This window comes from Nannobrachium achirus (assembly GCF_963921795.1).
Source record: "Nannobrachium achirus genome assembly, chromosome: 2".
Classification (NCBI taxonomy): domain Eukaryota; kingdom Metazoa; phylum Chordata; class Actinopteri; order Myctophiformes; family Myctophidae; genus Nannobrachium; species Nannobrachium achirus.
In genome coordinates this window covers 19498790-19515470 of record NC_137811.1, presented here as the reverse complement: position 1 = coordinate 19515470, position 16681 = coordinate 19498790, and the positions used below count along the sequence as shown (strand labels likewise).

General features: G+C 42.4%; 1 protein-coding gene across 1 annotated transcript in view; it reads right to left on the bottom strand.

The window, feature by feature from the left end:
- Nucleotides 1-2297: 2297 nt before the first annotated feature.
- Nucleotides 2298-16681, bottom strand: part of serinc2l (serine incorporator 2, like) — a 33784-nt gene continuing 19400 nt past the window's right edge. Inside the window, exons 8-10 of the mRNA XM_080750881.1 lie at nt 13808-13967; nt 12362-12571; nt 2298-10478 (exon numbers count right to left, since the gene is read on the bottom strand). Of these exons, the coding sequence (XP_080607007.1) occupies nt 10340-10478; nt 12362-12571; nt 13808-13967 (509 nt within the window). The 3' untranslated portion in view covers nt 2298-10339. The remainder of the gene's footprint in view (nt 10479-12361; nt 12572-13807; nt 13968-16681) is intronic.

Here is a 16681-nt window from a genome sequence, read left to right as displayed (position 1 = left end):
AGTGTGGCCGAAGGCTCCTGCTGTACCACCCGCCAATGCAGTGATTGCACAACAATACCGTAATAATAATAATAGCATTTATTGTTCCCTCAGGGACATACCTCTTCAAAGTCTGTTCCCACATAATAGCACATAACAAGTAACATAACACCAAGAACATGATATCCCATCATATGAGCTATAGGCAGTTTGTTTATAGCCTGGCTTGGCCAGACTATACTAATCCAGCTAACTATCTGCAGTATATAACCCACCTTGTTTTAACATGGGTGGATTGTTTAGCTGTGCTAGGCTAGTTTGTTTAGTGCAGCAATGGCTGAAGGGACAAAACATCTACTAAAACCAACTTTTTGCCAATTCAAAGTTCTGTATCTTCATCCGGATGGCATGAGTCTTGTTAAGGGTAACAGGATATGTGGATACCAAGGATGAGTGGGCACCTTTTTCCCCCCCAAAATTAAAATATATATGTTTTTAACTTTTTATGATAGTTGCTACAAAACCTGTATAGGCCTATCCAGTCATTTTGGGGTATAAACAAGAAGTTGAAGGATAAAAGTCTGATAATGATGTTTGTGTATGTATACAAGGGGCTCTTAAAACCCAGTTTCAATATTGAACTATGCCATTGCGGTCGCAAATTTATTATGAAAACCGGCACATCTTGTCCGTGTATCTCTGTCTGTACGTCACGCCTGACACTGTGTGGGTTTGTCTGTGGTTCTATGGGTTTGTCGCTCTGACATCAGAGCGACAAAAATGGGTGGTTTTCCCCTTTAACACCACTATTACTTAAAAAAAAAAAAAAAAACGTTTTGGTCAATATATAAATTTTACATCGAGGTGCAGATGCCCCTATAGTGTCCACCTATCCTGTATCCGTCTGAAGTGACAATGTAATTTGCTGTGAGTGCTCAACGTTTGATGGCTTTATTGTTCGTAATCACAAAGTGTGGGTGCGGGAAGTTTGACTGACTTTGTTGTTTACCAGGCCCACACTGCACAGCAGGCGGTGGTGACCCCTATCCTCTCCCCCCTCTGTGGTCACCTCCTCCTCGTCCTCCGCCTCAGCCTAATCTGTATGGGGGGGCCGTAGCAGCAATCTGATGGGGAACGGAACGCTATCATCATCAACTCACTAGGTAGATAGCACTCTGCTGCAGTCTGCTTCTGAGTCGCCTCTGGAGATAAGCATGCAGTCTCTGAAAGGGTCAACAACACACCCATTGAACTGGAGGCCAGTGCTTTCATGGTATATAAAGTGCAATGTCTAAAGTGTTGCTTTCCCTTCCAATTAGGGCAGGAGAAAGACATCTGTTTTCTTTTCTTTTTTACACTGTGCACCTTCTGTCTGTACAGTATATTGCATCTGTGTTGGCAATACTCAGAACATTAACAATTCAATTATTAACAAAAACAAAGCAATATTAAGTCATTGTCCTGGCTGCACTGGTTCTGTGTTTTAAAAATGTTTCTTATGCGTTTGTTTTAAAACTTTTTCGTTTAGCTGTGTACAGCTGGTGGTGTGTGGTCTTTTTATGGCCTTTTTTATGGCAATGTTTTTACGCTGTAGCACTGAGATTTGGGTTATAAATCAAATGTATTATTATTTTTTTACAATTAAATTAAGCGACATGACATATTTATTCATGTTTATAAAAGGGACCCACCCTGTGAAGATTCCATTGTTGCTGACTGGATGATAATAACAAGCATGACTGAAAGACTTGGAGTACCACCTAGTGGGCAAAGTTTGGACATTTATGGACAGGGACAGGGACAGGGACACACACACACACACACACACACACACACACACACACACACAGGGCTGTCACAATTACTACATAATCGTCTAATCGTGATTTTTTTTGAAATAATCGCGATTATTTTTCATAATCGTCATAATCGTTTCCATGTTGAAAAATGTTCATATATTGATATTTTTAAAAAAAATTAAAAAATAGTGGAAATAGCAGATCTACAAGCTCACAGCGCGTCGCGATGCGACGCGTTGTGAGCTTGTAGATCGGCTATTTCCACTATCAATGTTATTTTTTAAGTATGAAGTTGTCAAATATGTCAGTAATTTTTTTGTATATTCAGCTTCAAAGCCTAAAAGCCAAACAGAAATGTAATTGTCAACGTCAAAAACACAATTAAATCGTTAATCGCCAATTATTTGAGTGACAATTAATCGTCATGTAAAATGTCACATCGTGACAGCCCTAGGCTACACACACACACACACACAGAGTAATAACACAGAGAAATAATTAACACACAATTTACCCGAATCAGAGCGAGGCCACTTTATTAAAAACACTATTTACAGAAACATTTACCGATATCATTGAATGAAACGGGCCTGTTGCCTTGAGGCATGCAAAACGGCTGAGTCACCATCATGTCTTACTTCAGGCAAGGAAGGCACAATAAGTACGCATAGGAATTATGATATCAACGTGTTCTTCATCTTTTTGAAATGCAGGACTATAGAAAGGCACTTTTCTCTTTTAGAAAACATTGCTTCTAGCTGACAATTCTTCATTCAATCAATACTGAAGGATCACCGTCCCAACCGATGAATGAATTCATTAGCAGGGTGAACATATTGAAATACCGACTATATTATTTTCTACATGCCTCATTTAAAACATGACTGAATTGTGCCAGTCATTTACACTCACAATACATACAATCCATAAAAGCAGCCAGAGAAAATAACATGAGATTCGGTTCATACATTTGAAATGTTGTAAAATACATAACTGTGTATGTTGTAGACAATTTCAACGTTTTTCTTTCTCCAGATTGTGCCAAAAAACATTCTCACTATATGTTACTTTACATACAAAATATACTGATTAGATTTGAATTTCTATTCACATTCAAATAAGAGGCAAATAGACGATGCATGAAATTACTGTACCACCCACCAACACCATTTAAACAGCAACACGTGACGTCATCACTGAAATGCATCATTGTTACGTAAACTGCCACACAAATGAGAATTCCCATTTTCATGTCAACAAGTTGTTGTCAACAACACTAGAGAGCATTTAACATTCTGCAATGTGAAGTTCAGGATATTAGTGTGGTACGATGTGTACTTCCGTAGGATTTTTGTGCTAAAATTGATTTTTTTGCAGATCCTGGTTCTATAGAGTCCAAACTATGAGAAAATGATGGGTGCCAACTTTTCCGGACCCCCGCCCCTTTTCTGGGGGTCATCTAGTTTGTGACATCCCAGAACAGTACGCCAGCCAGTTAATGTCCAATTTTCTTAATATTAAGATTGTTTTGTAGGTTTTAAAACATTCTGAGTTCATTTATTACACTTTTGAAGCAGACAGAATAACCTTTCTGACTTTTGGTTGGGGTCTTTCCTCACCTGGGACCCCCCAGACGTACCCCTGTGCCTATCTCGGTAATCACTCTGCTCCTGCTCCAGAAAATTTTCATATTAGATCATAATTGAATAAATGTTTTTTGTAGCTGGGCTCTAAAAACAAAAATGAGTAGTAGGCAAATACCAGGGGTCTTCCACAGGGGCTTCGGGACCCCTAGGGGGTCCTCAGAGTTACTACATAGTGTACTTCTAATGATTTCTTTAGCTGAACTTAATTTTTTTACTGCTTTGGCTTTTATAGGGACCAAACTGTCAGAAAATGATAAGTGTCAGATTTTCCTGACCCCTGCCCCTTTTCTGGGGGGTCATCTATTTTAGGACCTCACAGAACAGTATGTCAGCCAGTTAATGTCCAATTTATAATATTAGAGCTGTTTTGAAGGTTTTAAAACATTCTAAGTTCATATATTGTACTTTTGAAGCAGCCAGAATAACCTTTCTGACTTTTGATGGGGGTCTTTCCTCACCTGGGACCTGGGACATTACAGTCCTTTCTGGGCTCCTGCTCCAAAACAGTGTCAAATTAGATCATAATTGAAGCATAAAAGCTTTTGTAGCTGGGCTCTGACAACAAAAATGAGTAGCTAATAACAGGGGTCTTCCACAGGGGGTCTGGGAGGTGTCCTCAGAGTTACTACATGGGGCCAGCCAAATCTCTGGTCACCCCAACCTCCCAGTCAGCCAAGACATCTGACTGGAAAATACCCCCCACTCTCTGAATTCCATCCATTTTCTTCAATTGGTGGAAGCTCGGGGCAATTTGTCAGGTATAATTTATACTGCATTGTGACGTAGTTGGCATGGAGGATATGTGGTAGTAGTGCAGCTCCAAGTTCTTTGACTGAAATCCCATCCCATTACCCTGCATTATCACAGATGCGGGGTTGTTGGACCAAAGTGCTCCAATGACTCCAATGTTGATGGAAAAAAGTAAGCCTTGCCCAGCATAGGGCAGGAGTCTATGTCCTGTTTCTGTGAGGCAGCTTGATGTACTTGATGTACTTGATGTACCCCTGGACAGTGGACATGATAATAGTTTGTCACAGGGACATACCCCAATCCAGCCTTTGATGCTGAGGTCATACATTCAAGATGTATGACAAGATGTGTGTGTGTGTGTGTGTGTGTGTGTGTGTGTGTGTGTGTGTGTGTGTGTGTGTGTGTGTGTGCGTGTGTGTGTGGTAAATGGACATGTTCTGCGTGTCCGCTCTGACATCACACTCTGACTTCACTGTGATGGCACACTAACAGAATCCCTTTTATGACCATATATGGAGTTCCTTGATGTCTTCAATATTAAGCCCATATCTAACAGGACTTCATATGGGAATATGAAGTCCTGCCACACTAACAGAATCCATATATGGCCAAGACAGATGGCCAAGACAGCCCATATCTGTGACTGTGTGGCTGGTTCTATAGACAGGGATCTCCAAGTATGGGCATAAAAGAGTATGATGTCAGTTGTCATAGACATCATAGGACTTTCACATAACAAATAACTGAGTCAGCATGTTTGGGCTCTCATAGCATATCTCTATATACAGTACATGGATCTCCATATATGGGTACCAGGGGTCTCCATATATGGGTAACTGGTCCGATATACATCACTGGCCAGATAGCAAAGAATTGGCGCCCTGAGGCATCTTACTAGTAAATAATACTGAGAATACTAATACAGTTTCTAATATTATTCAAAAATAGATCGCAAATTGCAGAACTGGTTGCAAGAATAGGGCCAAAACTGAAATAGCCGTTTGGCTGGCCCCCTGTAGTAACTCTGAGGACACCTGGGGGTCCCGGACTCCCTTTGGAAGACCCCTGGTATAAGCTACTACAGGTACAAAAGCTTTTATGCTTCAATTATGATCTAATTTGACACTGTTCTGGAGAAGGAGCAGAGCAAGGACTGTATTGAGTACTGAGATAGGCACAGGGGTCATTACGGGGGTCCCAGGTGAGGAAAGACCCCCACCAAAAGTCAGAAAGGTTATTCTGGCTGCTTCAAAAGTGCAATATATGAACTCTTCAAAACAACTCTAATATTATGAAAATTGGACATTAACTGGCTGGCATACTGTTCTGGCATACTGTTCTGCGTCCTAAAATAGATGACCCCCCCCCCCCCCCCCCCCCCCAGAAAGGGGGCAGGGGTCAGGAAAATCTGACACCCATCATTTTCTGAAAAGTTGGTCCCTATAAAAGCCAAAGCAGTAAAAAATACATTTTAGCAAAGAAATCCTTAGAAGTACACTTCGTATCACACTTGTAGTAACTTTGAGGACCCCCAGGGGTCCCGAACCCCCTGTTGAAGACCCCTGGTATGTGTTACTACTTATTTTTGTTTTCAGAAAAAAACTTTTATGCTTCAATTATGATCTAATATGACATTGTTCTGGAGCAGGAGCAGAGCGAGTACTGAGATAGGCACAGGCGTCCGTCTAGGGGGTCCCAGGTGAGGAAAGACCCCAACCAAAAGTTAGAAAGCTTATTCTGGCTGCTTCAAAAGTGTAATAAATGAACTCAGAATGTTTTAAAACCTACAAAACAACCCTAATATTAAGAAAATTGGACATTAACTGGCTGGCGTACTGTTCTGGGAGGTCCCAAACTAGATGACCCCCAGAAAGGGGGCGGGGGTCCGGAAAAGTTGGCACCCATCATTTTCTCATAGTTTGGACTCTATAGAACCAGGATCTGCAAAAAAATCAATTTTAGCACAAAAATCCTACGGGAGCTGTTTTGTGGACGCATCGTACCACACTATATCAACAGCACTAGGGATATGAACTGAGATGGACATTCTGGGCCCATCTTAACTCTTTTAGCTGTGTACAGCTGGGGGTGCGTGGTCTTTTTTCATGGCAATGTTTACGCTGTAGCACTCAGATTTGCTTCAAAAGTAACGCTTTGGTTGTTATTAATTGCCCCTTTTTGCAAAGAAATATGGTATATATGTTTCAAATACAGCTTGGTACGCTACAGATAACCAACACACCAACATAAGCCAGTGCCAAAAATGTTTTGTCTCAAAACAGCAGATAAACATCTGGGAATGTCAACTTATTTGCCAATATGCCAAAGGTGGTCAACGAGGTGAATATACGGCTGATATATCGGTGCAACCCTATAATAATAATCATCAGCACCTTGCACTGTGATGATATGCTACAGATCAACTGATGTCTCCCTCCTGCACAGCAGTCTGCTCCACAGACTGTATTGCATTATAACAATGCCAAACACAGTGGAGTGGCACAGAGGGGCAAAGCACCAGAGATGAACCAGCTACGGTTCATTATTTTTGTATTTTTTCACAAACGAATGCCCTGAAGTGTGGGTCAGGACCGAAAGTATAAGGTTGCGGGTACAAGCGGACTAAATGGGTTTTCTCTCAGATGGGTGGCTGGTATCTCCCTTAGAGATAGGGTGAGAAGTTCAGTCACCCAAGAGAGACTTGGGGTAAACCGCTGCTCCTACACCTGGAAAGGAGTCAGCTCAGGTGGTTCGGGTATCTAGTACAGATGCCTCCCAAGCGCCTTCCTTGGAAGGTCCTCAATGCACATCCCACTGGGAGGAGACGCCACGGCAGACCAAAGACCAGATTAATTATTATATCTCCACACTGGCCAGGGAACGCCTTGGTATACTCCCGGAGGGAGTGGAAGAAGTTGCTCAGGAAAGGAAATCTCAGTTGGAACCGTTACCCCCACGACCCGATTCGGGATAAGCGATTGAAGATGGATGGATGGATGAATAAATGCCCTTCTTGATCATACAACAGCGTCACACAAAAGCATCAAAAGTAGCAGATCTACAAGCTCAAAACGTGGTTTTGGACATATAAGGTGAGGGGATATCCTCAGCAATTCTAGGGATGCAACTATAGATTTATCTTCTTAAACCTGATTTATACTGCATTGTTGTTATACTGCATTGTTGTTGTGCATGTCTTGAATTGGAAAAGAGAAAAAACTACTATCTCACAACGTGTCGCAGTGCGTGAGCTCGTGGATGTGCTATTATTTTACACCGAGACACCGGTATAAATCAAGATAATCATCAATAGTCGCAGCCCTAAAATAGCAGAGGATATGACCTGCTGTGCTATCGGTCACTTCAAAGGTTCGGTGCGCTCAACAGCTACACAGGAACTGAAATCTTTTAAGATTCCAAGCAATACCAACATCAAAAACAACCTCGCTCACGAGTAACATAGGGTGACCCGACGTCCCGATTTCAAGCTGTGTCCTGACAAATATCTCTAAAACACTCCCGGTTTTTCAACATTCACTACAAAATTGTTCTGTTTTCCGCTAGAATTTAAATTGCTTTCAGTACGGGTTGCACAGAGGATTGGTGCAGAGGGAAAAGAAGAGCAGACTAGTAGGTATTGACAGTTAAAGTGGTTAAATGTATGAAAATACACATTAATCCAAACTACACAGATGATACTGTGCTGTCAGACAAGCTGTATAAGAAATCGATGAACATCTGCAACACAATTTTATACGATATGTAGTGGGGGTCCCTGCTTCATCTCCCTCTCGGCTAAGGGGTCCTTGGCCTGAAAACGTTGAAGACGCCTGCCCTAAAGTAATAGTCTTTTAGTAGTCTTTTCAGCCTGAGGCTGAAAAGACTACTAAAAAGACTGTTACTTGCGAGTGCAGTTGTTTTTAATGTCATCATTGTTGCGTTATGCGCCCAGAGGCCCGTCAAGAAGCAGCAGCAATCCGGGGCTGCATGCTTGCAGACTAGGGGTGTAACGATACATTTTAATAGCGATTCGATACATATGACGATACGATACATGGACGATATTGGTTCATTCATGGCGATACGATACGATTCATTGATTTAAAATCGATATAGTACCTACTTAGCAAAGAAATTAAATCTGTGTGAAAGGTGTGGATAGTGCAGGTTTTTAAGGGAAACATGTATTATTATGGATATAAATAAGTAAACACAGTGATTATCTGCCAAATACATGGACATTGTATATTGACAAACCTGCACCTTGACATGAACCCAGAGATTACACACATTTATCGATAGACCAGTGTAGCTATATGGAAAGGAAAAGTAATTAAACCCCTCCTTTTCATTTTTTCTTCTTAACTCATTGAGTGCCTATCCCGAATTAGTTCGGGATATATTATCGCATCCCAGAGTGCCTATCCCGAACTAGTTCGGGATATAAAAAAAAAAAAAAAAATTTTTTGAAATTTTTTTTTTGGACCCCATCAAATCTAGTGAACATGATTTCAATCGCGATTTTGCATGTTCCACCCCCATACAACCCCATCTAACATACAGGGCAGCCATGTTTGTTTACATAACATGTAAAACATAATGGCGATTATCTCAAGAATGCCTGAACGGATTTCCAATCGGATTTTTTTGTTTGAAAGCTGTGAACAAACTGCACAAATCCACTCCAATGCAATCCAGGATTGCATTGGATTTTTTAGAGCTCATTCTTCTCTGTTTTTTTCCCATGCATGAGGTGTGCAAGGTTTAATCATGGCTAAGTTGACGAAAATAAGGCTTCTAAAATGCTTGGTAGCCAATAGCTAACTTCAAGCTAACTTCATCCTCTTCCTGTACATGCACAAAGGAAAGTGTTCAGGCAAGTCATGGCTGCAGGGCTTCTGCATATACCAGCATATCTCTATGGGATTTTCTATGGCCACTGGGCGCCCTCTAGTGGTGAAAGGGGTGGCACTAAATGAGTTAAAAACGATATTTCGATACAGTTACTATATCGTTACACCCCTAATGCAGACTGCAGTGCAGGAGGGGAGCTCTGTGTATGTGGTGGTGGTTAGCTAACTAACGGGGTGTGCCCCCAGCCCTGCTCTTATCTCAGTGCTGCACCCAGGCTCACAGGGGGGCTCCGAAGAGGGTTTCCCTGACAATCAGGGAAACCCCCCCACACACACAGGCCTTGTTTACTTCTGTCTGAGATGGAATCCCCCTCACTGAAACATGTGAGGAATTGAGTTTACAGTGAAATCAGGGACGTGCTGCAGAGAATGTTAGAGAGGCAGGGGCTGAAATTTCTAAAAGGGCTTTTTGGTGAAAACATCGAAAATAGCAGACCTCCAAGCTCACAACGCGTCGCGCTGCGATGCATTGTGAACTTGGAGGTCGGCTATTTTCGATGCTTGATTTCAAAGTTGCTGCATTCTACTTCAGGAGAGTTTGGACACGGACATTCTCTTGAATGCTGCCTTCAGGTATGGCTTGGAAACGAGGGCATTTCTTTCACCATAGTAAAAACTGCATTCATGGGCTGGAGAGGGCACTTTTTACAGATGGATAAAAGGGCAGGGGCTCGAGTCTAACCCTTTGATGTCTATGTGTGCACCTGCCTGAGTGAAATCCTCAGTGTTATTGTAACCAAGTGGACCTATTTGGTTACATATTTGCACATGCTCGGGAGTGACAGATGTATAAACAATCACTTTTTGATCTTACAGTCTGTACCTTATTACACTGAGTCATTACTTGCGTACCTTATTACCGAGTCATTACTTATGCACCTTATTACTGAGGCATTGCTATAGTGTCTGAGCTTCCTGGTGAAATCGCCACGTTATAGGAAGACAGACTACGTTGGCAAATCAAACAACTTCACGTGGCAAAAAAAAAACCCTGTTGTGGTCAGCATGACGATTAAAAAGAAAAAAAAGTGACAGATTTCTTTTCTACCCTACAACTTCACAGAAATGATCAAAGGAAGCAGCCAAGAGGAATGAACAAACCTCAAAAACTATAACGGAAATAATAATCATCAAATAAACATTTCTTCCCTTTACAATATCCTTCATAGTAGAACTCTAAGGTTAAGATAAAAACGGCAACTATACAACCACTTCATGACGAAAGGTAACGACGGTGACGAGGACGAGCTCGTCAGTTGAATTCTCGGTCTGGGAAGACGAGCGGGGCGACCAGCGTCCAGAGGTAGAGGGACAGACCCAGCCAGCTGGAGCTGATCTTCACCCACACAGCTGGCATGCTGCTCTGCATGGCCTGCATGGTGGTGTCTGGCCTGGAGGGGGCACACAAAGAGGACATACCATTTACTATTATTTAGCCCAGTAAGACCCGGGAACGCATCTGCGTCACGTAACCACTTTAACCATCGTTTTTTTAATACTTTGGCTATTCAAAAATAGCAGATATACAAGCTCATAGCGCGGCATATGAGCTTGTAGATCTGCTATTTTTGAAGAAAAAAAAACATGGAAATTTGTGCAAATCTTAGAATATGTATTCTTTTAAAGTGAACATTTTTAACTAAAATCTTTTCTTCTGGAACTAAATATTTTGAGATGGGGGACCGCGTTAAGATCCATCTTATTATAGGGGAACTTGAAATTAAAAACTTTGAGTGATTTAGAAGACATTCTTATGTATTTTTCAGGCCTGGGTTAGGCCAGTACTAGTTCCCAAACTTTTCCGTGCCAATACATTTCAACAGCAAAATGTATCATCAGCCCTGACAACTTTCTCTCATGGAAATTTAAAATCCCAAAATAGGTGTTGAGCCTATATGAGATGCATTTTTTCTCCCCTCTAAGTTTAAATAATAAGTCAAGAATAATATTTGGTATGACTTGAAACAGGTGACAGACTACATTATAAAGGGTTAGGGTTAGTACATCAACTGTGCACCTGAAAGCAAGAGTGCATCGTAAAAGACGTACCTCTCTACACCAAATACTGTATGTGCCAAAAATAGCTGATCTACAAGCTCGCAACATGTTGCTTTGCGAGCTTGTAGATTTGCTATTTGTGTCGAATGCCCAGAAAGGGTACGCTAGGGTTGTTGTGGTTAATAAGTAGTACTTAAAAACAACACTACGTTGTCTAATTTGTGGAGGTTTTAACTGCACCCGATCAATACAAGATCAGTGTTTTAATTAGAGGCTGAGAATAGGCCATTTATCTCTCACCATGCTGAACATGGTGCTGTTGAGATGTAAAGCTGTAATAAACTACAATCACTGTGAAGGGTAGCCTCCTGGGCACGTCTCGAGGCCTTTGCCCTCTAGTGGTAGAGGGGGGAATGGCAGTGGTTTTTGATATCATCACGACGCAGGCAAATCCTGTTGCTTTCTACAAGCTCAGAACACGTCTGAAATGAATGTCATGATGCGACGCGCAATGGGCTTGTAGATCTATTCTTCAGCAAGTGACACTATCGTATGACAAAATATTAATCTCAGTCAAGCCTACGTGTGTTGTGCAACCAAATGCAGATAGGAACCTGATCATCCCTTTCAAATAAGTGTGTACAGTCACAGACAGTTCTAAAGATAAGAACAAATGGATTCCACCATTATAGAACAACAATGGAAACAAGTCCACAGGACCTTTTTGTGTTATCCCTTAAGCCCAAATGCCTGACTGTGCCTTGTGCTGTTTTACATTTCTGTCTAATAAAGTATTCAATCAATCAATGAACCACGCCTCAAGCCAAATTCAGGCTGGTCCGGTGCATCTCAGGAGCGGGACTGATAATTATGAAAGGCACAAGAGCAAACTCTGACAATTAAAGGCAAATAAAGTGACAACGTTTCGACGTCGATACATCTTCATCGGGTCACGTTATTTGACGGCACTCTGTTATTAAAAAGTCTTCAATTAGCCAGTAGCTATGCCCCTCCCAAAAAGCTTTTGTCCAATGCTAGCTTAGAATAACTTCCTGCTTGCCAAGGTTTGCCTTGGCAACAGCCTTGGCAAGCTAGCTAAGCTAGCAGCATTGGACAAAAGCTTTTAGGGGAGGGGCATAGCTACTGGCTAATTGCCCCGAGTTGTCTCCAGTGCCTTCCTTCTTCAGTCCTAAAGCTAAGATCTGAGACACGAATCGTTATTGACTGAACGGTCTGAGCAGAAATAAAACACGAGCCAGTCCAGATAGATACGTACCGGTACCAGTTGGTGAGGGTCATCATGATGTACAGGGAGGCCAGGAACAGGTGGAAGTGGAAGAAGGAGTAGCTGTAGGCCACCGCCTCCTCCTCGTTGTCCACGGCCCTCATCACCCCGTCCTCCCCCACCTCCCCTCCCGCCGCGCCCGAGGACCCCTCCTCCGTCAGCATCAGCTTGTTCACCTGGGTGTTGCTGGAAGAACGGACACTGGAGGAGGAGGGGAGAGGAAGGGTGAATGAGTGACAGTAACCTTTTTTTAAATTTTTTTCGTAAAAGAACTCCCTGCAGCGTCACACAAAAGCATCAAAAGGAGCAGATCTAAAAGCTCAAAACGTTTTATTAACTTGTAGATGCACTACACAGCTCTACAGCCTACAGACTTATTATCCTGCTTATTATAGTGATGTATTACCTGCTTATTGTAAATCGCTTTGGATTAAAAGCGTCTGCTAAATGCCTAAACTATAAACGGTAAACTGTACATCTTTATTTATTCCTAGATCAGTGGTTCTTCTTTTTCATTTCAAGGACTGTAACTCTGAGTGTACAAATGGAACCAATGGAACGATTTGGTTCTATTAGTACACTCTGAGTCTGAGACATACCTCAAGGAACCCAGAGAGTCCCTGGAAGCCACTTAAAGGGGCCTTTTCCACCGGCAAAGAACTAGTTTGGGTTCTTTCTCCGGCCTATGGGATGAACCAGAGGTGAGCTTTTCCACTGAGAACCGGAGTTGGTTCCGAACCATAAAAGTTGGTTCACGGCCGGTTCGCAAGAACAAACCAAGGTTCCCAGAAAGTTGCCATCCCATAGGCAGGAGAAAGAACCCGAACCGGTTCTTTGCCGGTGGAAAAGGTCCCTTTGAGTCACTGTCCTAGATTGTTTTTAAATTACACGATGGTATCGGAACCGGGAAGGAAAACATTCTATCGGTACATCTCACATTTTTCGGCGAGTGTCACTGTTGTATGAACAAGAACAGATTAGGTTTCAACAGGTGCCCGCCTTACCTGGCACAGAGCAGTGGTTCTCAACCTGTGGGTCCCCAAATTATTTTGGGGGGGTCCCCGGAAGATTAACCTAATGAGCAACATTGTTTTCTCTCTCAAAAGTAAACAAACCAACATAAAGTTTAAGTGTAGAGAGCATGATCTGCACATTTCTAAAGTGACAAATTAAGGACTTTTTAATACCTCTAAAATGACAAATCAAATATTGGCCAAATTGTCAAATATTAGAGGCAGAAATTGTTGGCGTTGTCGGCTATTTTCATAAGAGAGCCGTGTTATACAAAATGTAATGCCTCAACTCTTAGTGCTCGTAGGGTGGGGACTGGGGAGGTCTCCAGTTAAAATATGATTATTCTGGCGGTTGCGGCCTGAAAAGGTTGAGAACCAGTGGCATAGAGGGTACAGATTAGACTTCAACACATGCCCGCCTCACCTGGCATAGAGGGTACAGAGGAGGAAGATGATGAGGCCCACGATGCCCTGGGCGTCCCACCACTGCACATGAGGCTCAGTGGTGCCGTCGGGGCCCGGGGTGGGTTCTACCAGGCTCACGTTGGACACCAGACTCAGCAGGCTGGGGTTACAATTCCTGTCTGGAAAGTAGGGGTGGGCGATATGGTGATAAATATCGTTGAGACGATACAATGTCTCCACAATACATACGCCTTTTCAGAGATATCGTATTATACATCGTGATACAACAAAGCAGCCTTGAGGAAAAATCCTGTGTAATCGTTAATAAAGAGATTCATTGCTGAATGAGATTTAAACCTGCATTTTGGTCTAAATAAGTAGTTCTCAAACTTTAAAATGTCAAGGTCTCCACTTAACTCTGACAGTATACAAATTTGTATAATGTCAGAGTTACATACTTGTAAAGTTCAATTTAGACCTACCAAAAGGAACCCAGAGAGTCTAGTTTTTGTCAAGTCACTTGAAAAATAACCATAAAAACCAACGTGAAAAAGAATTGTGATAAAATAGTGTATCGTGATTTGTGATACAGCTTGGGAAAATATTATGATATTGTATTTTTCCATATCGCCCACCCCTACTGGAAAGATAATAAATGTGCAAATATTATGTACCGCACACAGCATGCACCTTTACACCTGTCTCCACCATGCAGACTGCAGAGTATTCGGATTGTTTTGTTATGGATAGTTTAAACTAGTGATTCTCTCTCAACCATTTAAATTTCAAGGTCCCATAAATGTAATATGCGGCCACGGATCCACATTTAAATTCAAAGCTACAATCTGTAAGTTGTCCTCTAATTGCAAGTGTTAACACTTGGGTTTGGAACCCTGGGTCTCCTGTATGGGAAACCAAACATTTACCAGCGGTCATACAAGAGGGAATCCACTCTTGGCAAGGAGAAACACGGCACTCATGAGCTTCAGGCAGTAGCACTTATAATAAACCAGTGTCCTTCTCCTACCCAACACCAGGGTTTGTCTCAAGGGAAGAGTAGGGAGACCACCAATAATTGTAATGAATATCGAGGCTATATTATTGATTGTTCAGAGACTGTATTGCTGTGTCGAGTGGCCCAGTTGTTCTGCGTTCTTGAGCTTTCTGTGGACCAATGATTCAGACTTGCAGAAGCACTACAGTATCTCTCTCGGTCGTCCTCAGACGAGCTTCCATCGGAGTCTCCAATCTTTCCGGTTCTCCATACACCCGGCCAGCTCTGAAGAGCTTTCAGCTCCCGCATCCTTCTTCAGGACGTCCACATACGTTGACGTGGAACGTCCTCGCGATCGATGCCCGCGCGTCGGTTCCCACAGGACCAGCCTGCTGGCCGGAAGCTCCCAATGTCTGTGGCAGTGGCCGGCCAGCTTCATCCTGGTGGGTGTCAGGGTCCAGCTTTCGCAGCCATACAGGAGGACAGACTCCACAGTGGCGTGGAATAGACTCAGCTTTATGTGTCGGGGGAGATTCAAGCACCACACTCTCGTAGATGAGGTTGGAAGCTTGGCTAATAGCAGCACCAGCTGTTGCCCGTGATGTGCTCGCCTAATTAGTGAAGGCAAGCCGTCATGGTGGTAAAAAAAACACAGCTCTACAGCCTCCAGAGAACCAAGATGGAAAGAGTATGCTGCATGCATTACCATTATTAGTGGCCAAGGCCACGAAGTGGCAAATGGCCACTCATTGATATTGGACTTCAGCACTATTATTATTATTATTATTCTTCCGCCACTTTTGCTCTAGCGGCTAGACCGTGCAGTCGCTTTTTACGAAACTCGGCAGTATGGCAGAGGACTATGCCAAACGGCTAAAACGCGAAGCTCGCAACAATCGGCCAAAGGGTGGCGCTGTAGGAAGCCTTTGAAAAATGCCAACTTTGAACTGGTGTAGCTCATGCCCTGTTTCAGGTACAGCAATGAAACCTGTATACACTTATGCGTCTCCTCATGCCGAACAACTTTTACGCTCTGACTTTTGACCTCTGACCTTTACTTCTCCCACAATTTTGAATTATATGAAAAACAGTAAAAATGTATCTCCTCCTGGGATTTTCGCGTAATGTGCGCGAAACTTTTTTTACATGAACTTTGGACCAATACGGTCTGAAAAGTTAGGCGGATTTTCTTTAAAGCGAAACATTATTTTTTAATAATTCACTCAATGTTGCAGTTTTATGCAAATTATTCTTCTGCCTCTAAATCATACATGCAAAGTGACACGTTCATGGCATTTGGCAAATATGTAGAGGGTTAGTCCAAATATCACTGAAAGCAATCTTACTCCAATTGGCCAAAGGGGGGCGCTATACGAAGCGTTTGAAAACTCAAACTTTAAAGGGGCATAAGTCATGCCTCGTTTCGTTTGAAGACATGCAACTTGCTTACACGCGTGCCTTGACTCAAGCGGAAGACATCTGTGTCTTTGTTAAGTAAGCTCCGCCCTTAGATTTTCCGCCATTTTGAGCAGTTTGTAAAACACTTAAACCCGCTTTTATTCCGGAACTTTCGCGTCACGTGCACGGAACTTTTTTTTACATGAACTTTGGACCAATATCTAAAGATCTGTCAGATCGTTTTTTTTTTAAATTGAAACATGCTTTTTTAATAATTCAATCAACATTGCAAGTTTTATGCAAATTATTCTTCTGCCTCTAAAACATACATGCAAAGTAAAATTTTCATGATGAACTACCGTAGAGGGTAAGTCCAAATATCACTGAAACCAAAAAGAATCATATTTGAACTGGGGACCCCCCACCCTGACGTGAGTAGGGTTTTCCCATGATCTGGGCCTTAGGCTAGATGCAGAATAGAGCTGGGACGTTCGCGAACGA